Below are 23542 nucleotides of genomic sequence, written 5' to 3'. Positions count from 1 at the left end.
ACTCTCATACTGTCTCATAGTTCCAAAGAAGATTATATGAAAGATGATTAAAACTTATAAAATATTTATTACATTTATTTTAAAAAGCACAATTGCAAATTCGTAATCCACCGAGCGTGAGGATTGATAAACACACCTTACTCTGATGACTTTTTATTTTTAATTTATTTATTGCACAATGTACAGACTTAAACGACAATATTAGGGTTACATACTATTTATTATATAATATATTCCCCAAAAACTCTTAAATTCCTAACCCTCAAAATGCCGGCAACGCACTAGTAACGCGTCTGATGTTTCGGGTGTCCATGTGCGATTGCTTACCATTAAACTTACTAAATATAAAAAAATATAAACTACTAAAAACCATAACAAACAAAGAAACATTTAAAAAGCATTTAAAACAAAACTACGCACTATTCCGCCCCCTGTATATGACTTCATGAAAGTATACCAATCGCTACACCTGACTTAGCAATTGGCTTGTAACCGCGACGTCAGCTCTAGCATAGCTGACGTCATCACATTTGACTTGACGTCCCGGGCCGGTGCGCTCGAGTGCTGCGGGTTATACGCTTCATTTGACGTGTCAATATCACTTATTGCTTGTTATAGATACAGTAGTATCCCTATTACGTGTCATTAAGGCGATTTATCTTCATCATCTTTGTGTGGTTTTAAATAATTGCCAATACACAGTTGTTTTTGCTTTAGTACGCTATTTATTATTTAATTATTAAACATGCTAGGAAGGCGTGTGTATTGTTTAGGGTTGTTAAAATAAATCATGGTTTCTCTATCCTTGCATTAAATTGGTTCATCGGTTAAACAATATTAACACATTGAACGCCGTGGTGGTCACCAGTAACCGACGTTAGCGGAGGATTTGCCTTCAACAGTTTTCTATTGACAACGACTTAATGGTGCAACGTAATAATTTGTTTATGATTTCCGACACAGTATGAATTACCTTCGTAGATGTTTATAAATATAAGTAGTTGATTTTTACCCATTGTTTCTAAAGAGTGAGAAATTCTCTTAGGTTATTTGTTCAATGACTGAATACAGTTAAATTAGTTAAGTTACAAAGATGTTAAATACTCAAAATTCTAAAACGACCATTGATCATTTTCCACAATCGTGTCGCGTCGTCACATCTATCAATCTTTTCGACTATATCATTCGTTATAAATATGAAAGATTCCAAAATAAATCTGTGACACACTAAATGACATGGCGCTGGAGTGAGTCTTGTATTTATATCTTGTTTTAAATATTGCTTTCGATCAAAGGAGACCACGCCCACAATAGACAAGTTGGCGACTGGTTAAATAAAATAACATTTTCTTTATATTATGAACTTTAAGTACTCGTATCAGGACCTACATTAGTTATATCAAAAGAGAATCTTAACAACTCTAGGCTACAAAGATCTACATAATAAGATCTAGGTTGTAATCCAGAAAATACAGAGCTACTACAAACTTTTTGTTTGTTGTAGCGGTGGTAAAGGGCTCTGCTGTGGTACTGGTGGTAACCAAAAATGTTGTGGTGGTCCGGAGGTCTAAAGATATAGGTGCGGGTTGGAAAACCTACCAACAGCAAGTACTAATGTGACTTTTCCGAGTTATGTGTACTTTCTAAGATTATTTATATTCCACTGACAAATGGTGAAGGAAAACATCGTGAGGAAACATGGGCTTATAATTGATGATGATGACGATTGATGTAACCAAAATACCAATACTATAGAAAATTCTAAGATCGAATTTTGCATAACACTAAAAAATCCAAGATACACTCGAATAGAACAAAATGTCATACATAGCCGCGTCTATCCGAGTTAAACGAGCGATGAAATCTAAGCTTTACGCGCAAAGTTTTAGTTGCAGACACGAGGAGCACTTTATGTTTACGTATTGCAAGTAAATGTAGGAAACTTGTGAATAGCTCCCGCGATCGAAGTACAAATGTACCATGACATATTCACTGCGAGATTTTAGATGGAAAAGAGAATTTTTTAGGCGTTTGTGTGTTGGATACAACATGAGTATATAGATTTTATATATATTTAAAGATCAAGTTATATTAATTTCCCATTATTATGTAGAGTAAGTAGATACATATTGTAACATTTTTTCCGTTTTATAACACACTATATACCACAGATAAATCTGTTTCATTATAATATGTAACTTATTTTATTGTATCGCTATTTGTTGAGTAATAAAACTAAAAAAATAAATAAACTTTCTTTTTTACATTAAGTAATTTGAATGATTAGCTTAAAAATGACCTACAAGATGTCTATACATCTGACAGTGAGCTTAACGTCTTCCTATGAATAAACTCACTGTCTATGCAGAATCGTTGATGGTCATCGCATACATTAACATCAATACAAAAGAGCTGTAAGCGCGCGGTCCGCTAAAACATACGTTTAGTTGCCAATATAAGCCAATAAAGTTCAAGGTATCGGATCACTAACCACCAGACACAATACAAAGATTCAAGTATCAAAAACCCAGATAAAAACCAGGTACGTCATAACGTAAAAAAGGAATACTTAATAACACAGTGAGACACTATATTTTATACCCTTATAGGGGTAGGCGTGTAGCACTAGGGTTTAAAAATTCATTTATAACCAGTTGTAAGCTGGTGCCAAGTACTGGACGGCTATGATTGATGGCCTGCCAGAATGGATGGCTCTACTTATGATATATTATTTCAATATTCTTTAAGCTGCATGTATTTTTCAGCCATTTTTTGGGTGCTCTTGTAAAGATCGAGGGGTTATTTCAAGGTCCTGTCGTCTTATTTAATCTGTGTGTTCTTTTGTATGTTTAATTTTAGAATATTTTGTACCTAGGTAATAATTGTTATCAATAATATTTACGATGCTTAAGACAAGTGGAAAATTGTAAAAATAAATATAAAAATCCTGCTATTATGAGCCGAAATTAAACCCACTACGTAGTCGCGGTTAGCTAGGCAACTGGCTATTACTTTGGAGCAAAATCATCCAATGACTTCTCCCGCCTTGGAAGAGGTGAGTGGGAGTGTCTCTTACTGACTAAAAACCACCCCGTTCCTAGTCCTGCTTTTCGAGCCAGAGCCCCTGTAAATCCACTAGGTAGTCCACAGCTCCGGATCATAGAACTGGCTGCCGTGCAAGATGTTGATGGGTTTGATTCCCGTACAAAACAATTCTTTATGTAATCCACAAACTGTTGTTCCGGATATGAGTGTTATGTGTATGTGAAGTTGTCTGTTTGTAAACGCACCGACGACACAGGAAATCCCGGTCTAGGGCAAAGTTTTATAAAAAATATAGAAGATAAAAAATATATAGGTAGGTAAGCTAAAATAACGGATTCACAGTACAGAGCGAATTAAAAAAAGTGTTCGCTTCTTCAATTCCATTTCTATTTCGCAAAAAGGTTTTAACACGAATTCTGATTTCGAATATGGTTTTTCTATTTTATTTATCATTGAAATCCAATCGGTTTGTAATAGGCTAGTCTTCCTACAAACTAAAATTCAGCGTCCATTCGTAAAAACGATGTGTATTGAAAATTGATTTCTAGATATAAACGAATAGGATATAAATTTCAACGTCTAAACGTTTCAACAATACCTCCCTTTATTTTTGTTTAAAATACTATTTTCCTGTAAATATTGTTATTTAATATTGACTATTATTTGTTGTTTACAGCGAAAAAAACATGTTTTTTGTTTACCATGTTTTCTAGATTTCAAATTCATCGAAATAGCTTTTAAACTTTAATAAAACTACGCATTTTTAATAGGAAATGGTTCAGCGGTTGAACTCGTATATAATAGATGAAAAAACACTGGGAATAGGTATGATGATAAAAAGTAAGTCTATTTAGTCCGTCAGTTAGGTAATGAAAAAATATTAGACACGTATTTTTTATTTTGTCATAATAGATAACAATACTTAGATAAAATAAATCAAAGTCTAGGAGAGGGGACAAATACGCCATTTCTACGTATAAAACGTACCTAGAAGTGACGTCACGCGATATTTCAAATCAAAATAAGAATCTTCGAAAGTATTTGTTTCCGTGAGAAACTAAAAATTACGTGTATAACGTTTTAAAATAATTTACAAGACGGAAGTTAATTAAAACAAGAAATAGTCATGTACCATATTCTAAACCATTCCAATACGTCAACCGTAACAATATAATACCTAAGCACTATATTCCTATTTCTTATCATTATGCCACTACATATTAGAGACTTTAAGCAATTTAGAAACTTATCTTAATACATTTTAAGTAGCTATTTACTTAACTAAGCGAGATAAGAAGACCAGCTATAATTTTTATGAGATTCCTTCAAAGATTTTAATAAAATCTAAAGACAGGGTACCGGTGCAGGTAAATTATTACATTTTTATGCACTAGAAGTGTTTTTAATTTTGTCACGTACAACAAAGACGGGAAAATATGCTCGAGTATAAATCAAAAAGGATTTATGAAGTTAAGTTATGAAAACAAGGAAGGTTCGCGTTTAGGAATTTCGGATTTTCGCAGTTTAAATTGACAGAGAGGAATTTTTAATTTATGGGTGCATAATAAAGTCATTGTGTAAGATGAAATGTAAACATCGTACTCTGAGTCATTTAAATGAGTCCTTAGCAATTGTTTACGTAACAAAATCGTTACTAAGCAATAATTTGACTGCACAGTTAGTGCGGCGGCTGGGCAAGTGGCTGCCGCGCTACACGGAACAACTCTTTGTGTAATCCACAAATTGTTGTTTCGGGTCTGGATGTCATGTGTATGTGAACTTGTATGTTTGTAAACGCACCCACGACACAGGAGAAAATCCAAGTGCGTATTTAAAAAAAAGTGTCGTAATGAGGTAATCATTAAATGTCTCTGAGTACGTTAGTAAGTCTGTCGAACAACATTTTCAATTATTTGTTAAACATCCTTACTAGTTAAGTTATACTTAATAACATAACAAAATAGCAAGTTTCAAAACCGAAAAAGTCCAAATCAAACACGTAAGCCCATCAGATAGATATAAATATAAAATAGAATGACCAAAACCATTAGCAAAATTGAATTAGTGGCCGGCACAGCTTGACAATGGCACTCCAACGGCGCACAAAGCAGGATTACCCGTGAAGAACAAAATTTTAGGCTGAATGTTCAATACACATGCTTCATTCACTGTTTGCCTGACAAAGACCATTCGGGATTAAAGGATGGATGTCTATGTTAATAAATATGACCTGTCTGCTTTGTTTACTCTTTGTTATGCTTGGGGATCGATATTTTAATTTGGGTGAAGTTCATACGTGACATAAACTGGTGTCATTGGTGAAAGATAGAAATAGAATGTTATTAAATATTCTCTTTTAGTTATCTGGTCGCAAGTGCGGCTGCCGGACAAGGGGTTTCGCTTTCGATTCCCGGATCGGGCAAAGTATTGTTGGGCTTTTTTCGGTTTTTCGTAAATTTCTCAGTGGTAGCACGGAGTCTGGAATTATGTCCAGTATATGGCAATAGGCTCACTACCTATTACATGGGACTTATAACACAAATGGTGAAAAGTGGGTGTACATTGTATTTATAGCGGCATTACATGCCGTAATGTGGACCTCTGTCTACCCCTTCGGAGATAAAAGGTGTGACGTTGTTGTTTTAATAGAATCGGAGTAAACGAGCGGATGGAACAACTGGTGGTAAGTAATCAGCGCCACAATGGCAGTGCAATACCAGAGGAGTCACCTTGAAAGGAGTTTCTAGTTCATATCTACACCTGGTCTGTTTTATTGCCTTATAAAAATGATAGACTTACCTAATAGTGCAAATCGATTCACGTATCTAAACGTAAAGTACGTAGTGGTCACATTTTATCGGATTGGCATGAGAGATGTTTATTACTCTGGCCGAGATCTCGGTCAAGTCTCTATATAGGCCAAATCGGACGTTTAAAATTGGCGCTTGATTCATATCGTTCAGAATTCCTTTTTAAAGCAATCGATTTGTGATAACTGCCAGCATTTTATTGTTTAAACTATTCATGTAATTTATTGTCAAATACTAGAGAAAATACTTAAAGCTTTATCAAACGAAGGTGTATTATTACACCCCTTCTATTTATTGCTCTATTCCAATTACTTTAATGAAATTGTGCACCCAGCAAGAGTCCTTTTCCAAACAACCCTCTCTAAAATCCGTATTGCAATGAAATGGCATTAACAAAAGACGATAAAACGACATTTTTGAGTTCCTTTTAACATAAAAACTAATTAATTTCCTCATTCAATGTGGACAAAAGAAGCTCTCTCCAATAACAGGTAGAATGAACTCCGAAATTGCATTACTCCACGTAAAGAAGGCTACGGTACTGGATGGTGAGATGCAAGAGTGAACAAAGCACATTAGTCAGCGCAAACGTTTGCCAATTTTCTTTAGAGTCTTGTTACCGCATATGGATGTAAAGAGCTCATTACTGCATCTGGTTTCATGTAGACGGGCGTCGGAATTTGTTGGTTTTGCAGATTTTTTGGTGGGACTGTGACAACATTGTTCTTTGGCTGCAATATTGACATACATTTTCAATAAGTGTCTAACGAATTAAGATCAATCATTTTCATGTGACCTTATATTATCATAACTGTAGAAAAGTACCTACGTGTTTCCACATCTTGAAAAACGCGCATCGTATTCTTTTCAGTTCATTTCTTTCCTTATGTCTTTACGAATTTAAGTATAACCTAATTTAATTCTGAATGACACGCTACGTGTTTACATCATAAAAATGAATACAAATACCAAACTGAGCATCCAAAATACACAAGTCGACTTTCAGTCGGTCGTCTGCGCAGCCCATAAGGTCGACCGTCAATGGTTGTCTGCCGGAGCCATGTTTATATCACAATAAAACAATGTTTTACGACAAATGCCGAGCAATCCCGAGTGCCGACGAAGCGACGATGTTTTTTTTTTTTTTATTTTCCCCCACAATGGTGTCAATTGTTCGGGTAAATGTTTGCTGCACTTCCCGCGTCTTTGAAAAAGGCGCGCGCTAATTTAATTTCTGCTGTTGGCAATAAGATATTTATTTTGACTTTGCTTTTAGTATTGTTTAATTTTAATTTAACTTGTGAGAATATAGCTTTGTTTTTTAATTCTTTTAGAGTGACGATTGAGTCAAATCATTTTCTTCTTACTTCTCTTCTCGTTTAGATTTAGATTTCAGCCATGCAGGACAAAGGCCTCCCTACCCTCCTTCCACTCCTCTCTGTTTAAACCTTTTTGCGGCCAATCCTTGTCATAGATGTCGAGTTCGTCCCGCCATCTCCTTTTACCTAACCAAAATTTTACCAGTAGATAGTCACATAAATAAAAATTCTACATACAACGAAATTTCTAGTAAATTGAGCTTCAAATCCATTTGAGTAATATACAAATATCTTGTTTCATGTACTACGTCAATACATTCTGTAATAGTACTGACGTGACGCAAGCAAGAAGTTTCCGGCGATAATTTAGCATACATCTCGTGTTCTCTTACTTTATTTGGTTAGTAATCATTGTTTAGTGGCGCAATGTATATCGTAAACATGTGACGTCTTTTGTTTTGAAGTTTGGTCTTAACGTCATTAGCTCAAGGAGTTTGTGTTGCCATTTTTGGAGTGATTTGATTGTATTTTATATTAGGGGTTATTTATACATAAATAGAGTTCAATTTGGAATTTATCTGAATAAGTATATCATTTCTTTTTCCTTTAAACTTAGGAGCGCTTTTAGTATAGAAGAATTTTAAGTATGCAAAATTATTTTTTGGTACAATTTATCTGGCGTTGGAAAAATCAACCCTTAGTTCAAGAAATAAAAAGGTGTGCTGGACGCAGGCCGCTTCCAATCGATTCTCTGGAAGTCATTGGGTTCGTCTGGAGTCCCAGGGTCGTAGGAATGTTTTGTAACTGTCATAATGACAATTTTACACCTAACATTTTATAAAGGCATTTCATAAAGAGTACTATATCATCCTTGTACCTTAATTTTGTAGAACTTCTAGGAATGCTAGCCAAACATCTTAATATACAAAACCAATTACTTCCCGACTTTAAAGCAAATAGAACAAATACAAGAGTCCATTACAATCATCATTCATCATACAAATCATGAATGAACGTTGAAATACGTCCAATACAAGCCAAGTGCCAAATGTTTGTAAGTGGTAGGGAAACTGACCAATCAGCACTCAGAATTCAGATAAATTTTACAGACACTAGCTCGTCAAGATACACCTATTTGACTAATTTCCTTAAAGGAGTTTAAGCATTATTGCCCTATTATAAGGCTGAAAATCAATTGATGTAATTTAGGACTACAGGGTAAGTTGATGTGCGGTTTTACCAATTTATTTGTGAATTACGTAGCTCATAATTGGGAAGAGATTATCAGCTTTTTGGGGATGTATACAATGCTTATAAGCTTAGTTTTATTGGGTATTTTTTAAGATAATGTAGTGGCGATGTTCCAAGGTAATTGTAGTAATTGTAAGTATGTAAAACATGCCATGTTTCGTTTCATTTGGATGAGTATAAAGTATCCCACCAAAAACATCCTGTAAAAAACCCAAGTCTCGCAGCTCAGTCTTTCTACCGTCAAAAGTTGTGAGATCCATGTAATACCAAGTCGGTTAATCTATTTAGTGTCTACTTGAAGGACCTTCTGTCTTAAGTTATAACATAAGTTATTATCATACCAATATTAAAAATATTTAACGTTTTAAACAAATAGATCGACTTGGACATCGCTTGATTTGATTATTAGTATGTATCACACTACACAGCACGACGGGCCAGCGACCAACAGGAACGAGAGTTTCAATCGCGTGAGGCGCGAGAGACTAAAGAATCTAATATAATATTGTAATATTCATTTTGTTTTCATGCGATGTCCAAGTCGATCTATTTGTTTAAAACGTTAAATATTTTTAATATTGGTATGATAATAACTTATGTTATAACTTAAGACAGAAGGTCCTTCAAGTAGACACTAAATAGATTAACCGACTTGGTATTACATGGATCTCACAACTTTTGACGGTAGAAAGACTGAGCTGCGAGACTTGGGTTTTTTACAGGATGTTTTTGGTGGGATCTCACTTCTTTTTGTAGAGCCTTTCTTTTTGATACCATCTACTTCTAACGAATTTTATTAAAGGTCTTATGATATTTTCTTATTTTTATGTTGTTCAGTTTCATGGGCTAAACACACCCTTACCCACCCTATACCCCCTCCCTTGCCTCATATGGTAGGTACCTATCTACACCTATTAAATTTATAACCACCACCAACCACCAACTGCATAAATAACTTTGTAATCCCATATATTTATATGGGATTACAAAGTTATTGATGCAGTTGGTGTATTTGGAAAACTGGACCGAAATTACAAAATATTTAAGTTTTCCCATGATTAAGACACTAAACTCTATATGTATTCCAAATATGAAGCTTCTAAGTCTGCTAGAAGTGCCTTGGACTTTTGATGATCGGTGAGTCAGTGAGTGACAAAATTTAGAAACTTTAACAAGTTGTCATTCTTAAACTACTGGTTCAAATTGACTGAAATTTTAAATATTCCGTGTTTATACAATGCCGGATTAGTTACTGAAGATTCAGGTTTCTTGCTTTATCCACAACCGAATTATAGGGGGTCGAAAAAGGCCCGAATTGCTTCGAGAAAAGGATGGTACGGCCGTGCCGCTTTTTTTGCTCGACTTGGCGGGGGCACTGCCGTGCCCCCAGATAAAAGATAGATGTTCAAGAGATAAGAAGAATACACCGCCTGCGAATCTCACGCGACCCGCATGCGAAACGTTCGCGTAAGAGAAATTTCGCAACCTGCGTGCGACCGGTATTTTAATATAAAAAATGCACGCATGCAATTCTTCAGGTCTAGACGCTCCATAATAATGTTCCTTGTGATCTAAAAATCACTGGAACAGTTCAAAAGATTAACTTTTTGAACTGTGAGCGTATCATATCATCACTTTTATCCCCTAAGTGGTAGGCATAGGTGCACGTTACGGCACGTAATGCCACTGTACCTTGTACAATGTACAGTCACTTTTCACTACTTGTGTAATAAGTCCCATGTAATTGGGGGTGAGCCTATTGTAATAGCCTTTTTGAACTGTGAGCGTATCTTTGTAATATTCCATTCCAGTTACAGGAATAACAATATCTCATCTGGGGGCACGGCAGTGCCCGCCAAGTCGAGCAAAAAAAAAGCGGCACGGCCGTACCATCCTTTTCTCGAAGCAATTCGGGCCTTTTTCGACCCCCTATAATTCGGTTGTGGATAAAGCAAGAAACCTGAATCTTCAGTAACTAATCCGGCATTGTATAAACACGGAATATTTAAATCAGTCAATTTGAACCAGTAGTTTAAGAATGACAACTTGTTAAAGTTTCTAAATTTTGTCACTCACTGACTCATCGATCATCAAAAGTCCAAGGCACTTCTAGCAGACTTAGAAGCTTCATATTTGGAATACATATAGAGTTTAGTGTCTTAATCATGGGAAAACTTAAATATTTTGTAATTTCGGTCCAGTTTTCCAAATACACCAACTGCATCAATAACTTTGTAATCCCATATAAATATATGGGATTACAAAGTTATTTATGCATATGGGGTTACAAAGTTATATATAAATATATGGGATTACAAAGTTATTTATGCAGTTGGTGGTTGGTGGTGGTTATAAATTTAATAGGTGTAGATAGGTACCTACCATATGAGGCAAGGGAGGGGGTATAGGGTGGGTAAGGGTGTGTTTAGCCCATGAAACTGAACAACATTATTACTTGTAAAATGGTCGTCCAGTTTTCCAAATACACCAACTGCATCAATAACTTTGTAATCCCATATAAATATATATATATATTTTTTTATTTATTTATTTATTTCAGGCTTCATAGGCCCATATCAAATACTATAAACAAATACATTAAAATTTATAAATACTATACATACATTACAAACATATTACAATTAGTACTTAATAACTAGGTCACACGAAGAGACGGCGTCGTGTGTCGCGCAGTGTCCGGTAGCCGACCTCGGAACCGTCGGTAGACTACCCCTCGCGGCCAAAACTCCTCTTTCATGAAGGTCGACAGATGTTCAGTCGGCACCCTGACCACAAAGGACTTGAAGTCCACTCTGTGTTGAGAGTGCAGCTGCTCGACCTTCAGATGAAGCTTTGCCTTGATCTTGATGAACTCCACAATCTCCTCCACCTTTGTAGAGTCATGCAGACGGGACACGTAGAGCAGCGTCGCTGGTACAGCAGGACGCAGCAGATGGTTGTGTCCTGTCAATGCGGTACCGCACTGATTGCGGCAAGTAGGCTTCCTCTTTTTCTTTCTTTCTACAAGGGTAAAGCCTTCCTTGTCATTCTGGTTCTTTTTAGGAACCTCCTGATGCAGATCCACGTGAGGCTTTTCGCCCTGTTGAACCTGCTTACCCCCTTTTGCAGCGATGGCAGCGTAAGCACGTTTGGGGGTCGACGTACTCACACGTGTCGTAGCCTGCGCCGGAGGCGCTAGCCGTTCGGCGGAGTGACTCACTGCAGCGCCCGCACGTGGCGATGCCTGCGCCTTCGCCGACTCCAAACTGCTGACCGATGCATTAGCTGCACCGCGGCATGTGTTTGCGTCGTCGGTGCACAGTGTTGGTGACCCACTTACAACGACAGTGTTGCGTAATGCCAATAATTCCGCACGGAGTTCTCCGATGGTATTTTCTGATGACATCAGCTTCGACTGTACCTCAGCCAGGCTTGTCTTCAAGGATATGATGTCCTTGAGCAACCTGGTAACGTCGACGTGATCAAAGGTGACAGGGGGCAGCTTGTGCAGGTCCTTTGCCACGAATGCAGGCACGTCGTCGGGATCTGTCACCTTCAGCAAGGTGATGTACACTTTTCTCCGTTCCGTCTCTTCGGCGAGCTGGCATCTCGTCCAGCTTTCCAAGACATTGGAATAGCAACTTTTTGCCGCTACTTATGTCTTCCTCCTTGAAGTTAGATTTGCAGATTTGCAAGATGCTAAACTCATCCATCGTGTCGATGGCATGTTGAATAAATGCCAGCAACTCATTGGCTATGAGTGGTTGGGTACTCATAGTTAGGCAGGCAGCGGCTAGTGCCGCGCGATTCGCGAGTTTTGTAAACACGACCGTATACGAGCGCGCTTCGCACTGCACTCATATATGGGATTACAAAGTTATTTATGCAGTTGGTGGTTGGTGGTGGTTATAAATTTAATAGGTGTAGATAGGTACCTACCATATGAGGCAAGGGAGGGGGTATAGGGTGGGTAAGGGTGTGTTTAGCCCATGAAACTGAACAACATTATTACTTGTAAAATGGTCGACGTAATGAAAAACACATGATTGGACATGTCTTGAAGTACGAAAATCTAATAAAATAATATATTATAATTTAAATCTGTTATATATAAATTGTTAGCGCGACTAGCCTCCTTACAGACAGACTGGCCTCTATTTTACTCTATGCGTGGCACTTTCGAGAGTTACAAGTCTGGGCGGTTTACATCTCATTAATGTCGACTTTGGAAGTATTAAAGCGCAGAAATCATCAATTTGTGAATACAACAGATTAAGAAGCATTTACCGTCCAGACTTGTCAAAAATTGAGACATCAAAGCCTCCGAGAAAAGCCCATAGAGACAGGGAGTGGGCTTTGAGAAAAACTGTGGCTGAAGCTCAAGAAGTAGTACCGGAAAAGAAAAAGAGGAAGACTACATATAAAAATAAGAAAATATCATAAGACCTTTAACAAAATTCGTTAGAAGTAGATGGTATCAAAAAGAAAGGCTCTACAAAAAGAAGTGAGATCCCATCAAAAACATCCTGTAAAAAACCCAAGTCTCGCAGCTCAGTCTTTCTACCGTCAAAAGTTGTGAGATCCATGTAATACCAAGTTAAGACAATGTTTAAGGCAGGGTTTAGCCAATTGCATTGAATTTGTTCGTTTATTTTTTATGTAAATAATAATGAAATAAAAAGTTATTTAACCTGTTGTATTCCGGAACACAGATCCACGCGAGACACAATGTGTTTTATATACGAGAGGTTAATAATTCTTAATTATTAAAGGCAGTCAACAATTTTACAAGTAATAATTTCGTTTGATAAAAGCAATAAAACTTTTTCGAAAATGAAATGTATCACTGGATAAAACAGTATAAAATACTTAGCGCCTGTTTCACCCCGTCCATATAAATGCCCGATAAACTTTTGCGACAGATAGTACATACACATTACGTTCTTGATCCAAAGTTATCTTTTAAGTACAAAGCGGCTATCCAGACATCATGAAACAAATCCTTAATATTTAAAAAAAATATCTATTACCTACAGAAAAATGTAGTTAGAAATACATGCTCAATATACACACGTGACGTGCACAGCTGTCGCCACCCGTGTACCTTAGATTGAACCAACACGCGGATGTGATGAAGACGTCTGACGTTGTCATACGCAGCACTCTATCGGAACCTTACTTAAATATAGTGAAGCTTTCAAACTACAGCTTTAAATGCAACATTTTAATATAATCAGTATTCTATCGACATAGACATTGCTAAATACTTACTAATCTAGTAGCTATTAATCTGTAAATTTGTTAAAAGTCCTTAGAAAAAGAAACAAAGAAAAAATCCTTAAGTAGGCACACGACTTCATCCCTACAAAGCATCCTAAACATAGTCATTCGAACAAGAAAGGCTTATCTGATTGATTAGGAATCTCACAGTCGAATACACTCACGAACCAATAGCCCGTGGTACCCAGATTACCAAAGGAATGGAGATAAGATCCACAAAACAAATTCATGGTCCCAAATATCCGATATAAGGAAAACAAACTAACAATAAATCCAGCGAATGAGCTCCAATATTTCTATTTACGTCCCAAACGGTATCATTTGAATAATTTCCACGATTCCGCAGATTCCTAATTTCGAGTTGTCTATAGAGATTCGCGACAATAGGGGCGCTTTCTATGGGCGGGAGGGGGCGAGCCTCCCCACCGGCCCCTCGACAAAGAAATGTCTAAAAGTGAATGCTTACGACGCTTTTTGTGAGAACTGCGCTAGTAACCCCGTCGGTGACTTGAAGTTGGAGCTCGTTTCCGATTCTCGGTAACACGGATTCTGTGTATGTGTGTTTGTTATGTCTGTTGCCTTTAACGGAGTACTTTAAGGTATTCCGAGGCTTTCTCAAGTCCATTTTCGTTGTTGGTTTTGCGAGCGCGCGGCGCGTTGCTGATATGAGTGTATAAAAATTATAACTTATAGGGGGTGATCGGAAAACCATTTGTAGGAGTCTTGCGGTAAAATGCACGGAGCGTTGTAAATATTGTTGTTTATGAGCTTACACCTGCATTTTTGTATGAAACTGAATTACCTTCGAAGATTTTTTACAGAAAATTATATGTTATGTTAAGTGTCTTATTGTGTTGTACAAATCTTGAATGCATGAATTTTGAGATTATAGCCCTTTGAAACATATTTTTATAATAACTATTTAGAGATAAATTAACTAAAAATCACGGTTTAGTCACGTATAAAACTAGTAGAGCTTTTCTTCATTAATATACTTTAGTAAACCGTGATTTTTTCTTGAAAATCCTAATTAAAATAAAATAAAATTAAAGAAACACACACTCCACACTATTTAAATCAACTTCTCTCTACCAGACGTAAACATCTGAATACGAACATAAAGATAAGTATACACAGTAAGTAAATACATAGTAGTCAGTGTCCAGTATCTAGATTTCTACACTATCTGGTACTATCGATGGACACAGGCCATTCGTGTGTTACCTCCGGCTTGGCCGAAACTGTGTATTGAATGTAAGCTCACTGAGGCGAATCGAACTGTCCCTAAGATTGACTGAATGTACACTGTACAGATATGTGTGTACCATGTACATTGTACACTATTTGGGTTTAGCAAAACTAACACTTTGATTATGTTAGCTGAGGTTTTGCTGTGTTATTTATAGGCTAGGTTTTAGTTCTTTGGAATAAATGCTATTGGGGTTTCTGTTCTTAATTTTAGTGATAGGTTGATTAGGAACATAAAATATATTGAAAAGAGGATGATTGCAAACTTACATTATCTAAGTTGATATTGTGATTTGAGGAATAATAAATAAATCTTCGATATTAACTAACAGATATTTTTTTCTTGCTTCTTTAAAAACCTTGCCCCACACTAGGATTTTCTCCTGTGTCGTGGGTGCGTTTACAAACATACAAGTTCACATGCACATGACACCCAGACCCGAAATAACAATTTGTAGATCACACAAAGAGTTGCTCCGTGCGGGAATCGAACCCGCTACCCGTTGCGCGGCAGCCATTTGCCCAGCCACCGCACCAACCGTTCAATCAATTATTATCATTATTTTCAGTTTTATTTATTTTTTATTTTTAACTTTTCTAGTTTAGTTGTAAATTATTTAATTATTATGTAGTAGTATACTAACAAATTAACAATGAAATCGTTACACACAATCTCAAACAAACTTTCAATTTCCGTCACAAATTAAAAACAAAACACACACAGATCAAAACCAACAAATATTAATGGCTTGTCATATTCAAGTCAACAGAACACAGATCGTCATTGAGGAAAACAAAAGAGAATCCTGTTTTTCACTAGCAATGAGACACGGCAGAGTTTAAAGCGACAATTTATTATTATAGAATGAGACGTCACATGACTCCGCTCGCATTCCTTCCCGTCTTAGCAACAACAAAAAAAAAGCTGTGTTAAATAAATTCAGACTTATTTTGATCATGCTTTGTCATACAGACGGAAATTTGAGTGTCGTTGGAAAACAGTGGACGTCAACCTAATGTCGTGTCGTGTTCTGTTCCTATATTTAACTGGTCGTTATTGTTTTTAATTACGATTTAATGTCCATTGCTTGTGTTGAACTTTAGTGACGGACGTTTAGGGCGCTGTTGACAAATTACGACGATGTTTTGAGTTATGCGATGCGTGCCTCATAAATGTGTAGGAGATAATGAAAGCTTAGAAACCATATGTATTTTAAAGCATTATGAGAATCACAAATGTTATAGATTAACTTTCGGAAACTCAAAATTAAAAATATCGATCTATTTGTAACAAAAAGAACTCGTGTGTGGACTCTAGAGAAAACAAGTAAAACAGAAAAATATTATTTTATTTTAAACGGTTATAATGGGCTTATATTGTATGGTCATTAAGATTAAGAGTGTGTACCAAATATCAAATCGATCGGACGTCAGGAAGGAGGTTAAATGCCAATGCCAAAACAACCGTTTAGCAATAAAATTCCATAGTACACTTTCTTCTTTTTATTTCTTTATAATGTAACATTTTAAACATATATAGTTAAGACGTTGCCGTAATGTGCGCATCTGCTTACCCCTTTGGGGATAAAAGGCGTGACGTTGCATAGTTAAGACGTAGATTTACTCTATAAACACTAATATTGCCATTGACTGGGACATGTGACGTCACATCCATAGTAACATATCGCTTTCATATACAATCTGCTTTGATCTTACGCTCATACGCTGTTTGCCCCACAAAGCACAAAGCGTATATGAAGGGAGAGACGTTTGACATAGAGTAGGTGTCTTAGATATATCTTCTTGGAGCATTGACAGGTTATTTGTCTGTATGATAGTAAACTTTACTTGAAGTTATAGATTTATTAATAAGATATTTATTATTTTTGTAATCGGTGCAAATTAACTGTTTTTCTTTCTTTCTTTCTTTCTTTCTTCTTCCTATATAGGTAATTGAAGGTCACTTCTTCGCTGTTCTTCTAATAGCGAAGAAGTGAGTACATACGTTATCTTTTACCTTATTCCTTTTTTATGTCATAGTCAGCCAAAAACAAGTCCAGTAATAGGTATTTCGTCCGACCTCGAGAATCGAGCCCGGCAGTCACACTTGCGACCACTAGATCAACGAGGCAATCTAATTACCTAAACTAAATAAATAATTTATCATCATCATCATCATCAGCCGAAAGACGTCCACTGTTAAACAAAGGTCTCCCCCTTAGTCCTCCACGTAGAACGACAAGCCGCCACCTGCATCCACTGGCTCCCCGCGACTCTGACGATGTCGTCGATCTACCTAGATACTTATCCAAAATTATCTGTAAACTGTATATATTATAATAGAACTTCACATCAAAACACACGTTTCAATAATAAATAAATCTGACCTAACAAGTACATACATAATGTACACTCAACAAATTTCCACATAACCATTAGTTTCGACTGTTACCATCAATAACGGATTCATTTTAATTGAAATGGTTCAAACAAATATGTTGTCAAGTGTCCTGTTACATTACCGACATGCCATTCTGTCTACCCCAATACAATAATCAGTATCAATATGTCCAAGTGTTTGTTGACGCGGAATCAAGTGGTGTATTCAACATTATTGGTAATTAGTGTGTCTGCTTTTGAAATTATTTTGTTTATTAAATTATGCGTTCTGATTTTGGTTGAATTTTTGTGAAGGATTGATTAGGTCAGGGATAATGTTTGACGATTGTACTTTTATTAGTTCGTGATAAATATAAATTTACGTATATGTACAATTATTGATTGGAAAAATGTATTCAAGAAATTGTCAGCATGTGAATTTTTTAAAAGAGTAACGAAATGAATTTCTTGTTCGTTCTTTTCCATTCGAAGCTTCACTTTGGAACGAGCACCAGCTTCATTGACGAACAGACTAACAGACTATTATTTCTTTATCTGTTGACATTTCAAAGTCACATATTTATGATGTAATTGGAATAAATGGTTTGACTTTGACTATACTAGATACTTTGAAATCAAAAAAGTAGATTTTTTAAATCTAAATACAATACATTTCAAGCTATAAATTAAATAATTATCTTTAATTAGGAAAATTAGTTTCATACTATTAAAAACCTACAACCTACACATACACGTCCCTAAAATATTGACAACTAAACGATATTATTAAAATAACCTTACATACCTGTATTTTTTTTAATAATAGATACACATTCATCCAATAAGATACTTCTAAATTCAAACAGGTAATTCAGGTATCCAAATATTGCCAGGTAAAACAAAGCCGATATCAAATTCACGAGTAATTATCGGTTCCCCTCATCTCGCTGGCTTACACTATGAATAGCCATGCTATAATTGCTTATACCGATATATCACGCTCTAGGAACCTTGTTTACCAACCAACATACATGTGCATACAAATAAATATAGTTACTGTAATGTCTGTTGTAGAATGAATGTTGGGTTGGTCACTAATTGCCGCTTTTAATCCAAAATCTTTAGATTAAGATCGATTTTTGACATTAGTTCTATTGAGGTATATGGCAATAGGCTCACCACCAATAACATGGGACTTACAACATAAATTGTGAAAAGTCGGTGTACATTGTACAGTGGCATTACGTGCCATAATGTGCACCTCTGCCTACCCCTTCGGGAATAAAGGCGTGACGATATGTATGTATGTTCTATTGAGGTTCTGTCAAAAATGAAGATCGATCCGAACGTTTTGGATAAGGATTGGTAATTTTTACCGTACTTTTGTTACTGCAAGCTGTAATCTCAAGTCTATAATATTTAAGAAACGCTATCTCATTACAAACATGCCCAAAAATACTTTTTAACTCATCGATACCAGCAGCGATTGGGATCTTGCAATAATTAAAAATGTAAAATTAAACAAGACTACATATATATTATCCGATGAAGCGTCATAATTGCTCATCGGCCGTAAAATTAATGATCATTTTAATGTGTTATTAAAATTTCGGTGCCGTGCCGTACAAATCGTTAATTTGCTTTATAGGTGAGTAAGTTCTCGAACAATCGACTCTATTTGTTCACCTGGGAACATGTGTTATTTTAATCAATTTTAATCTTTAATAAATGTTTTTATAACCTATGTATAGCTGTAGGTAAAGGGAACATAATATTTTTGTATTTTGTTTTTATTTCAAACGGGGTTATTTATAGTTGTTAACATATATATCTTCACAACAATGTTTAAGTACACGGGCACCGTAGGTAGCCTATACATACCTAACACTTGCAACACCTAAGACATCAAGGTATCTATCTATACACGAAAAAATTTTTATTCGAATATCGAAATCGAAGGAACAAATTCATCCCGACAGGCACGATTTGAAGGCAGGATTTTGATCCTGTCTTCATTCGTTTCATGTAAGCAAATCCGTGTAGGTTGGGCCCACAGAGTTTTTATGACCGACACACATTTGCGTGTCTTTTGTTTGTAAATGAACAATGGAGGAAAACTCATAAAAAACATGTTTTGTAATCTAATAAAAGCTGTTTATTAAATTAATCAAAGAAATGTCAAATATGTGTGTAACAACAAAAAGAATAAGTCGACAAAAACGAGAACAAAAACCTAGTATATTTCAAACTTCTATTCACTCAGTGTCTGTATCAAATAAATGTTATTCAAAAGTAAATTCTAACACGTATTATATTAGGTATAAGTTTAAATGTAACACAAATGTAAACATAGCAAACATTGTGTCAATATGAAATCAGTAAACAAGCCAACTGCAGATGTTTGTTATGTGATATTTTTCGAAAATATTATCAGGCATAATGTGTGCCAAACATATGCAAACGCGACTCATTTGCATACTTTTCGAATACGTTATACAATTAGTCCCGGTACATTGCGCTTGATTTTTTAATGTTGCATTTTCCATGTTTATGTATGAAATGAAAGCCTTCAGGCTTTTAATTTGACCTAAAATGTTTTGTGAATAGAGAATTTTAGCTTGTTTGGTAGTAGGTTACTTCATATCCTATTTAATTTTTATAATAAACCTGTAGATAACTGTGCACCTACTCTGCGTTCTGTTATTAGAACTTTTGTGATCAGTATCAAGCAAGAATATTTAAAAGGATTTATTTCAAATCTGAAAATAGTTAACAAAAAAACAGACGTAGCTTTGAAATTAGAAAAGATCTTCAACCCTAATATTAAATTGACGTTACATCTAATTTCTTCCTTGTTATTGTAATGAAAAACCAAAGAAAAATGATGTAAAGATGTAAAAACGAGGTCAGGGCTGCCATAGCAACCTTGATTTTACGCTTCTCGTTACGACCCGTAAAAGTAACACCGAGTTCCCACCCATAATTTAATTTAAAAAAATAAGGAAACTCTTTTGTTACAAAATTAAGTTAGGCCTGTAATTAAAACATAATATAATTGGGCCACGTTTATAAATGGCCTATTAATTTTAAGCTGGAGTCAAAAGGATTTTAATGTAAGGGTGGGAGCGTTTATTTTATGGAAAGTTTGCCAACTAGTGTAGGGTTCACCGTTGACTTGTTTGGGATCACCTGTGTTACGATTCCGACTGTGAACGAATTAATCCCTTGCAAAAGTTCTGGTTTTCATTACTAGTGGCCGACACGCGTTGGGTTTCAGTTCTATAAGCCCCAGCTCCTGTTACGAATAGTTATGTTTCCAACTTGTACAAAAGAGTTCCGTTTCGTTAGTTGATAGCCGTGTTAGAGGATTTTGAGTCGTTTATAAGTGATACTGAAAGCAAAAGAGGACGTTATTTGTGTGAAATATTATTAGAAATACGTTTCTTTGATCATTTTGTTAAAAAGTCAGTCGGGTAAAAAGTTAAATTAGACTCTGTTTACAACCATTTAAAGAACAATGTAGAGTAACACAGTTTTCGCTTGTCATTCGCATTCATTCATCTCTGCTTCAATGGAATCAACTAGCTCTTCACAACTCCTCTCCTTCAAAGGAAAAGCAACCTTAACTGCATGCTTAGATTACCTATTTGTAGTACATTTTCCTTGCATATAAGTCTTTTGATTTTAATTATTTTCGCTTGATTGATTTTGTGGGGCTTTTCTTTTACCTCGCGGAAATAGGACGACTTTCTATAACTATATATACCCCATAAGATTGACTCAAGAGGAAATAATTAGCGAACGAATTGTGTTGTTGGTGAACCAACGTTCATTCTATTTACATTAGCCAAATGTTTATTTTAAAAATGAGATCTATTTTATTTTATTTTAAGATCTAATTTCCTGTACATTAAACTTTCCGGCTAATGTAATATAAAATGTGCGCGAACATTTTCAATGTTTTTTTTTATTTACTCGACCTAGTTACTAGTTTGGTTTGCCTATTTTAATAATATGTGTATTGGGTATCTTTATGTTTTACTGGTGACATTTAAATCTTCTATCAAAAATTTTCGAAAAAAGCTGATAATAGAGTTTTTAAGTTCAAAAATAAAACATATAAAATTCAGCTTTCCCGAAGGCCATCAAACCGTCCATTCAGAATTTAAATTGCTGGCAAGAATTTGTGTAACAAGCTCTTTGGTTGTCACTCCAAAAAAAAAGCATAATCAAGTTTTTTTCCAAAGTTTTTCTCGCGGCACGTGTACATAGGTACATTGTTTACTTACTGTTGCCAAGCGACATTGCTGCATTCGAATTTCAAATATAATTCGAATTCATGCCAGTATTTTGCCACACGTGACCACAGCTATCTCATCTATGCTCTTTTCATAAACAAACAAAACATGTTTTTTTATTATTATTACAACTTATGACGGGATATTTACCAATTAATCCGTGATCATGGCGCTTGCAACAGTGCCGAAATATCGGAAACTCATCGAAGTGAATAAACATGGTAAATATCCCGTCATAAGTTCTAATAATAGTGTTGTGACCATGTCAGTTTAAAAACTTATATGTTTTTTTCGGTGTTGCATAGCAAATGCCTATAACGCGAAGAGCCTTCAACTATACAGTGACATAGCCAGTTAATAGCATACAATATCATAAAAACGAATATATATGACACATTTAATACTATAATAGACTTCATAGAACAATGCTGTATGTCCATGTGTCGGATATCGCTTGGCAATGCACCAACTAATGGACAAGGCAACAAACATATCTCGTTGAGCGGAAATTTTATATCTGTGGTCATTAATATTCAGTCGCGTGTTGGCTTTGAATATTGCTTTATTTATTTGTTGTATATTGAACGATTTTGGGTCATCAATCGTATTTATTCATCGTGGGTTTAAAAGTTAATTTGTGTATTTACTGGTGTTAAAATGTCTTTCGCGGATTAAACTGTTATGTTCAATGTGAATGATCTGATTATTGTGACAATTTGTGAATATAAAATACAATATGACTCTTTCGCTATAGGTCAAGTTTGGAGGTTATTTTGATGCATTTAAAACTATATAGTTTAAAAGTCACTTTTCAAAACACCGTATTTTTTGTTACTTTAAAATCTAGGAATTATAATTCATTAAAGAAATACTAAATACACTTATATTTAATAATACTAGTATCTTCTTAATAATGTACTAAACAGTGCGATGCCACAGAGTATAAATCTTCATGTAAAACTCGCGCCAATAATTTTAATTTCGTTACGCAAAGAGGTGAATAAACTTTATGCAATTTTTATTTTTTTTCTTGTACCGCACATTACAATTTTATGATGTTTTCGTGTTAGTGCACGTATTCTAAGATAATATTATTTTTATACACGTATCGTCATGTGTGTTCCACAAAGAAGTATAAAAAAATCACTAATTTTGTGCACATGGTAATATTCGACAGCAGCGCCCTCTACATATGTCAAATTATTATTAAAATACTATTAATTACTGGTTATTTGATTAATTTTGAATATTTTGAACTATTTAGCAGAGGATCAAAGGAAAATCCGTTAATTTATTACTCTAGTTCAATGTTAAAAGATGTTTGACATGTCTTCATTAATAAACTTAATTAAATCTGATGAACACTTGCTTTATAACTACAAAGGCTAAGCTTCAAATATGACAGTTGACACTTCAAAGTGACTAATAAGTCCGTTAAACTCTTTAGAGGCAAAATCTTTTACTGCCATACTCAAATGTCTCTAACATTTAATGAATACTTGAACTATTCCTTAGTAACGATTTTGTTCCGAAAATGATTGCTAAGGACTTTATTAAGTAATTATTAAATGACTATGAGTACGACAGTAGCATGACTAATCCGATAACATAATAATTAATTAAGTATTGTGAGGAGGTTTCTGTCTCTGGAGCCCTAACCACCGGTAGCTTGGACCATGTTCCCGCTACTGGTCGGCTCCTATTTTTATATTTTTAAATATTATTTTATTTTGTATTATGTAGTATTTAAAAATGTAATTTTAGAGGATTTTAAATTAAGTATGTCTCATGAAAGTTACAACAATACCCCTCTTATGTAGAGCAGGTCCATAATTTCAACACCCATTACGATGATAATGATTCTTACCACTTAGACATCTCAAAAAGTACATCTATTCCCGACCTAACAAAC

General features: G+C 35.3%; 2 protein-coding genes across 2 annotated transcripts in view; both read right to left on the bottom strand.

Annotated features, from left to right (window-relative positions):
• LOC118275285 (zinc finger protein 541) overlaps nt 1–23542 on the bottom strand; it is a 288113-nt gene that overhangs the window by 201830 nt on the left and 62741 nt on the right. The window lies entirely within an intron of this gene.
• LOC118275764 (uncharacterized) lies at nt 11082–12201 on the bottom strand. Its single transcript, XM_050695665.1, has 2 exons — nt 12131–12201; nt 11082–12042 (listed from the first exon to the last, which is right to left on the bottom strand). The coding sequence occupies exons 1-2, from the start codon at nt 12199–12201 to the stop codon at nt 11082–11084; spliced, it is 1032 nt and encodes a 343-aa protein (XP_050551622.1).

The sequence above is a fragment of the Spodoptera frugiperda genome, chromosome 8 (assembly GCF_023101765.2).
Source record: "Spodoptera frugiperda isolate SF20-4 chromosome 8, AGI-APGP_CSIRO_Sfru_2.0, whole genome shotgun sequence".
Taxonomy (NCBI): domain Eukaryota; kingdom Metazoa; phylum Arthropoda; class Insecta; order Lepidoptera; family Noctuidae; genus Spodoptera; species Spodoptera frugiperda.
The sequence above is the reverse complement of the archived record's forward strand: the minus strand, read 5'-3'. Positions and strand labels throughout refer to the sequence as shown.

Bases quoted from the DNA above. Each gene is read 5' to 3' on its own strand.
- LOC118275764 (XM_050695665.1), bottom strand. From the start codon at position 12,201: ATGAGTACCCAACCACTCATAGCCAATGAGTTGCTGGCATTTATTCAA. The intron at 12,043-12,130 runs GTTTAGCATCTT...TGTCTTGGAAAG, and splicing joins GCCATCGACACGATGGATGA to CTGGACGAGATGCCAGCTCG.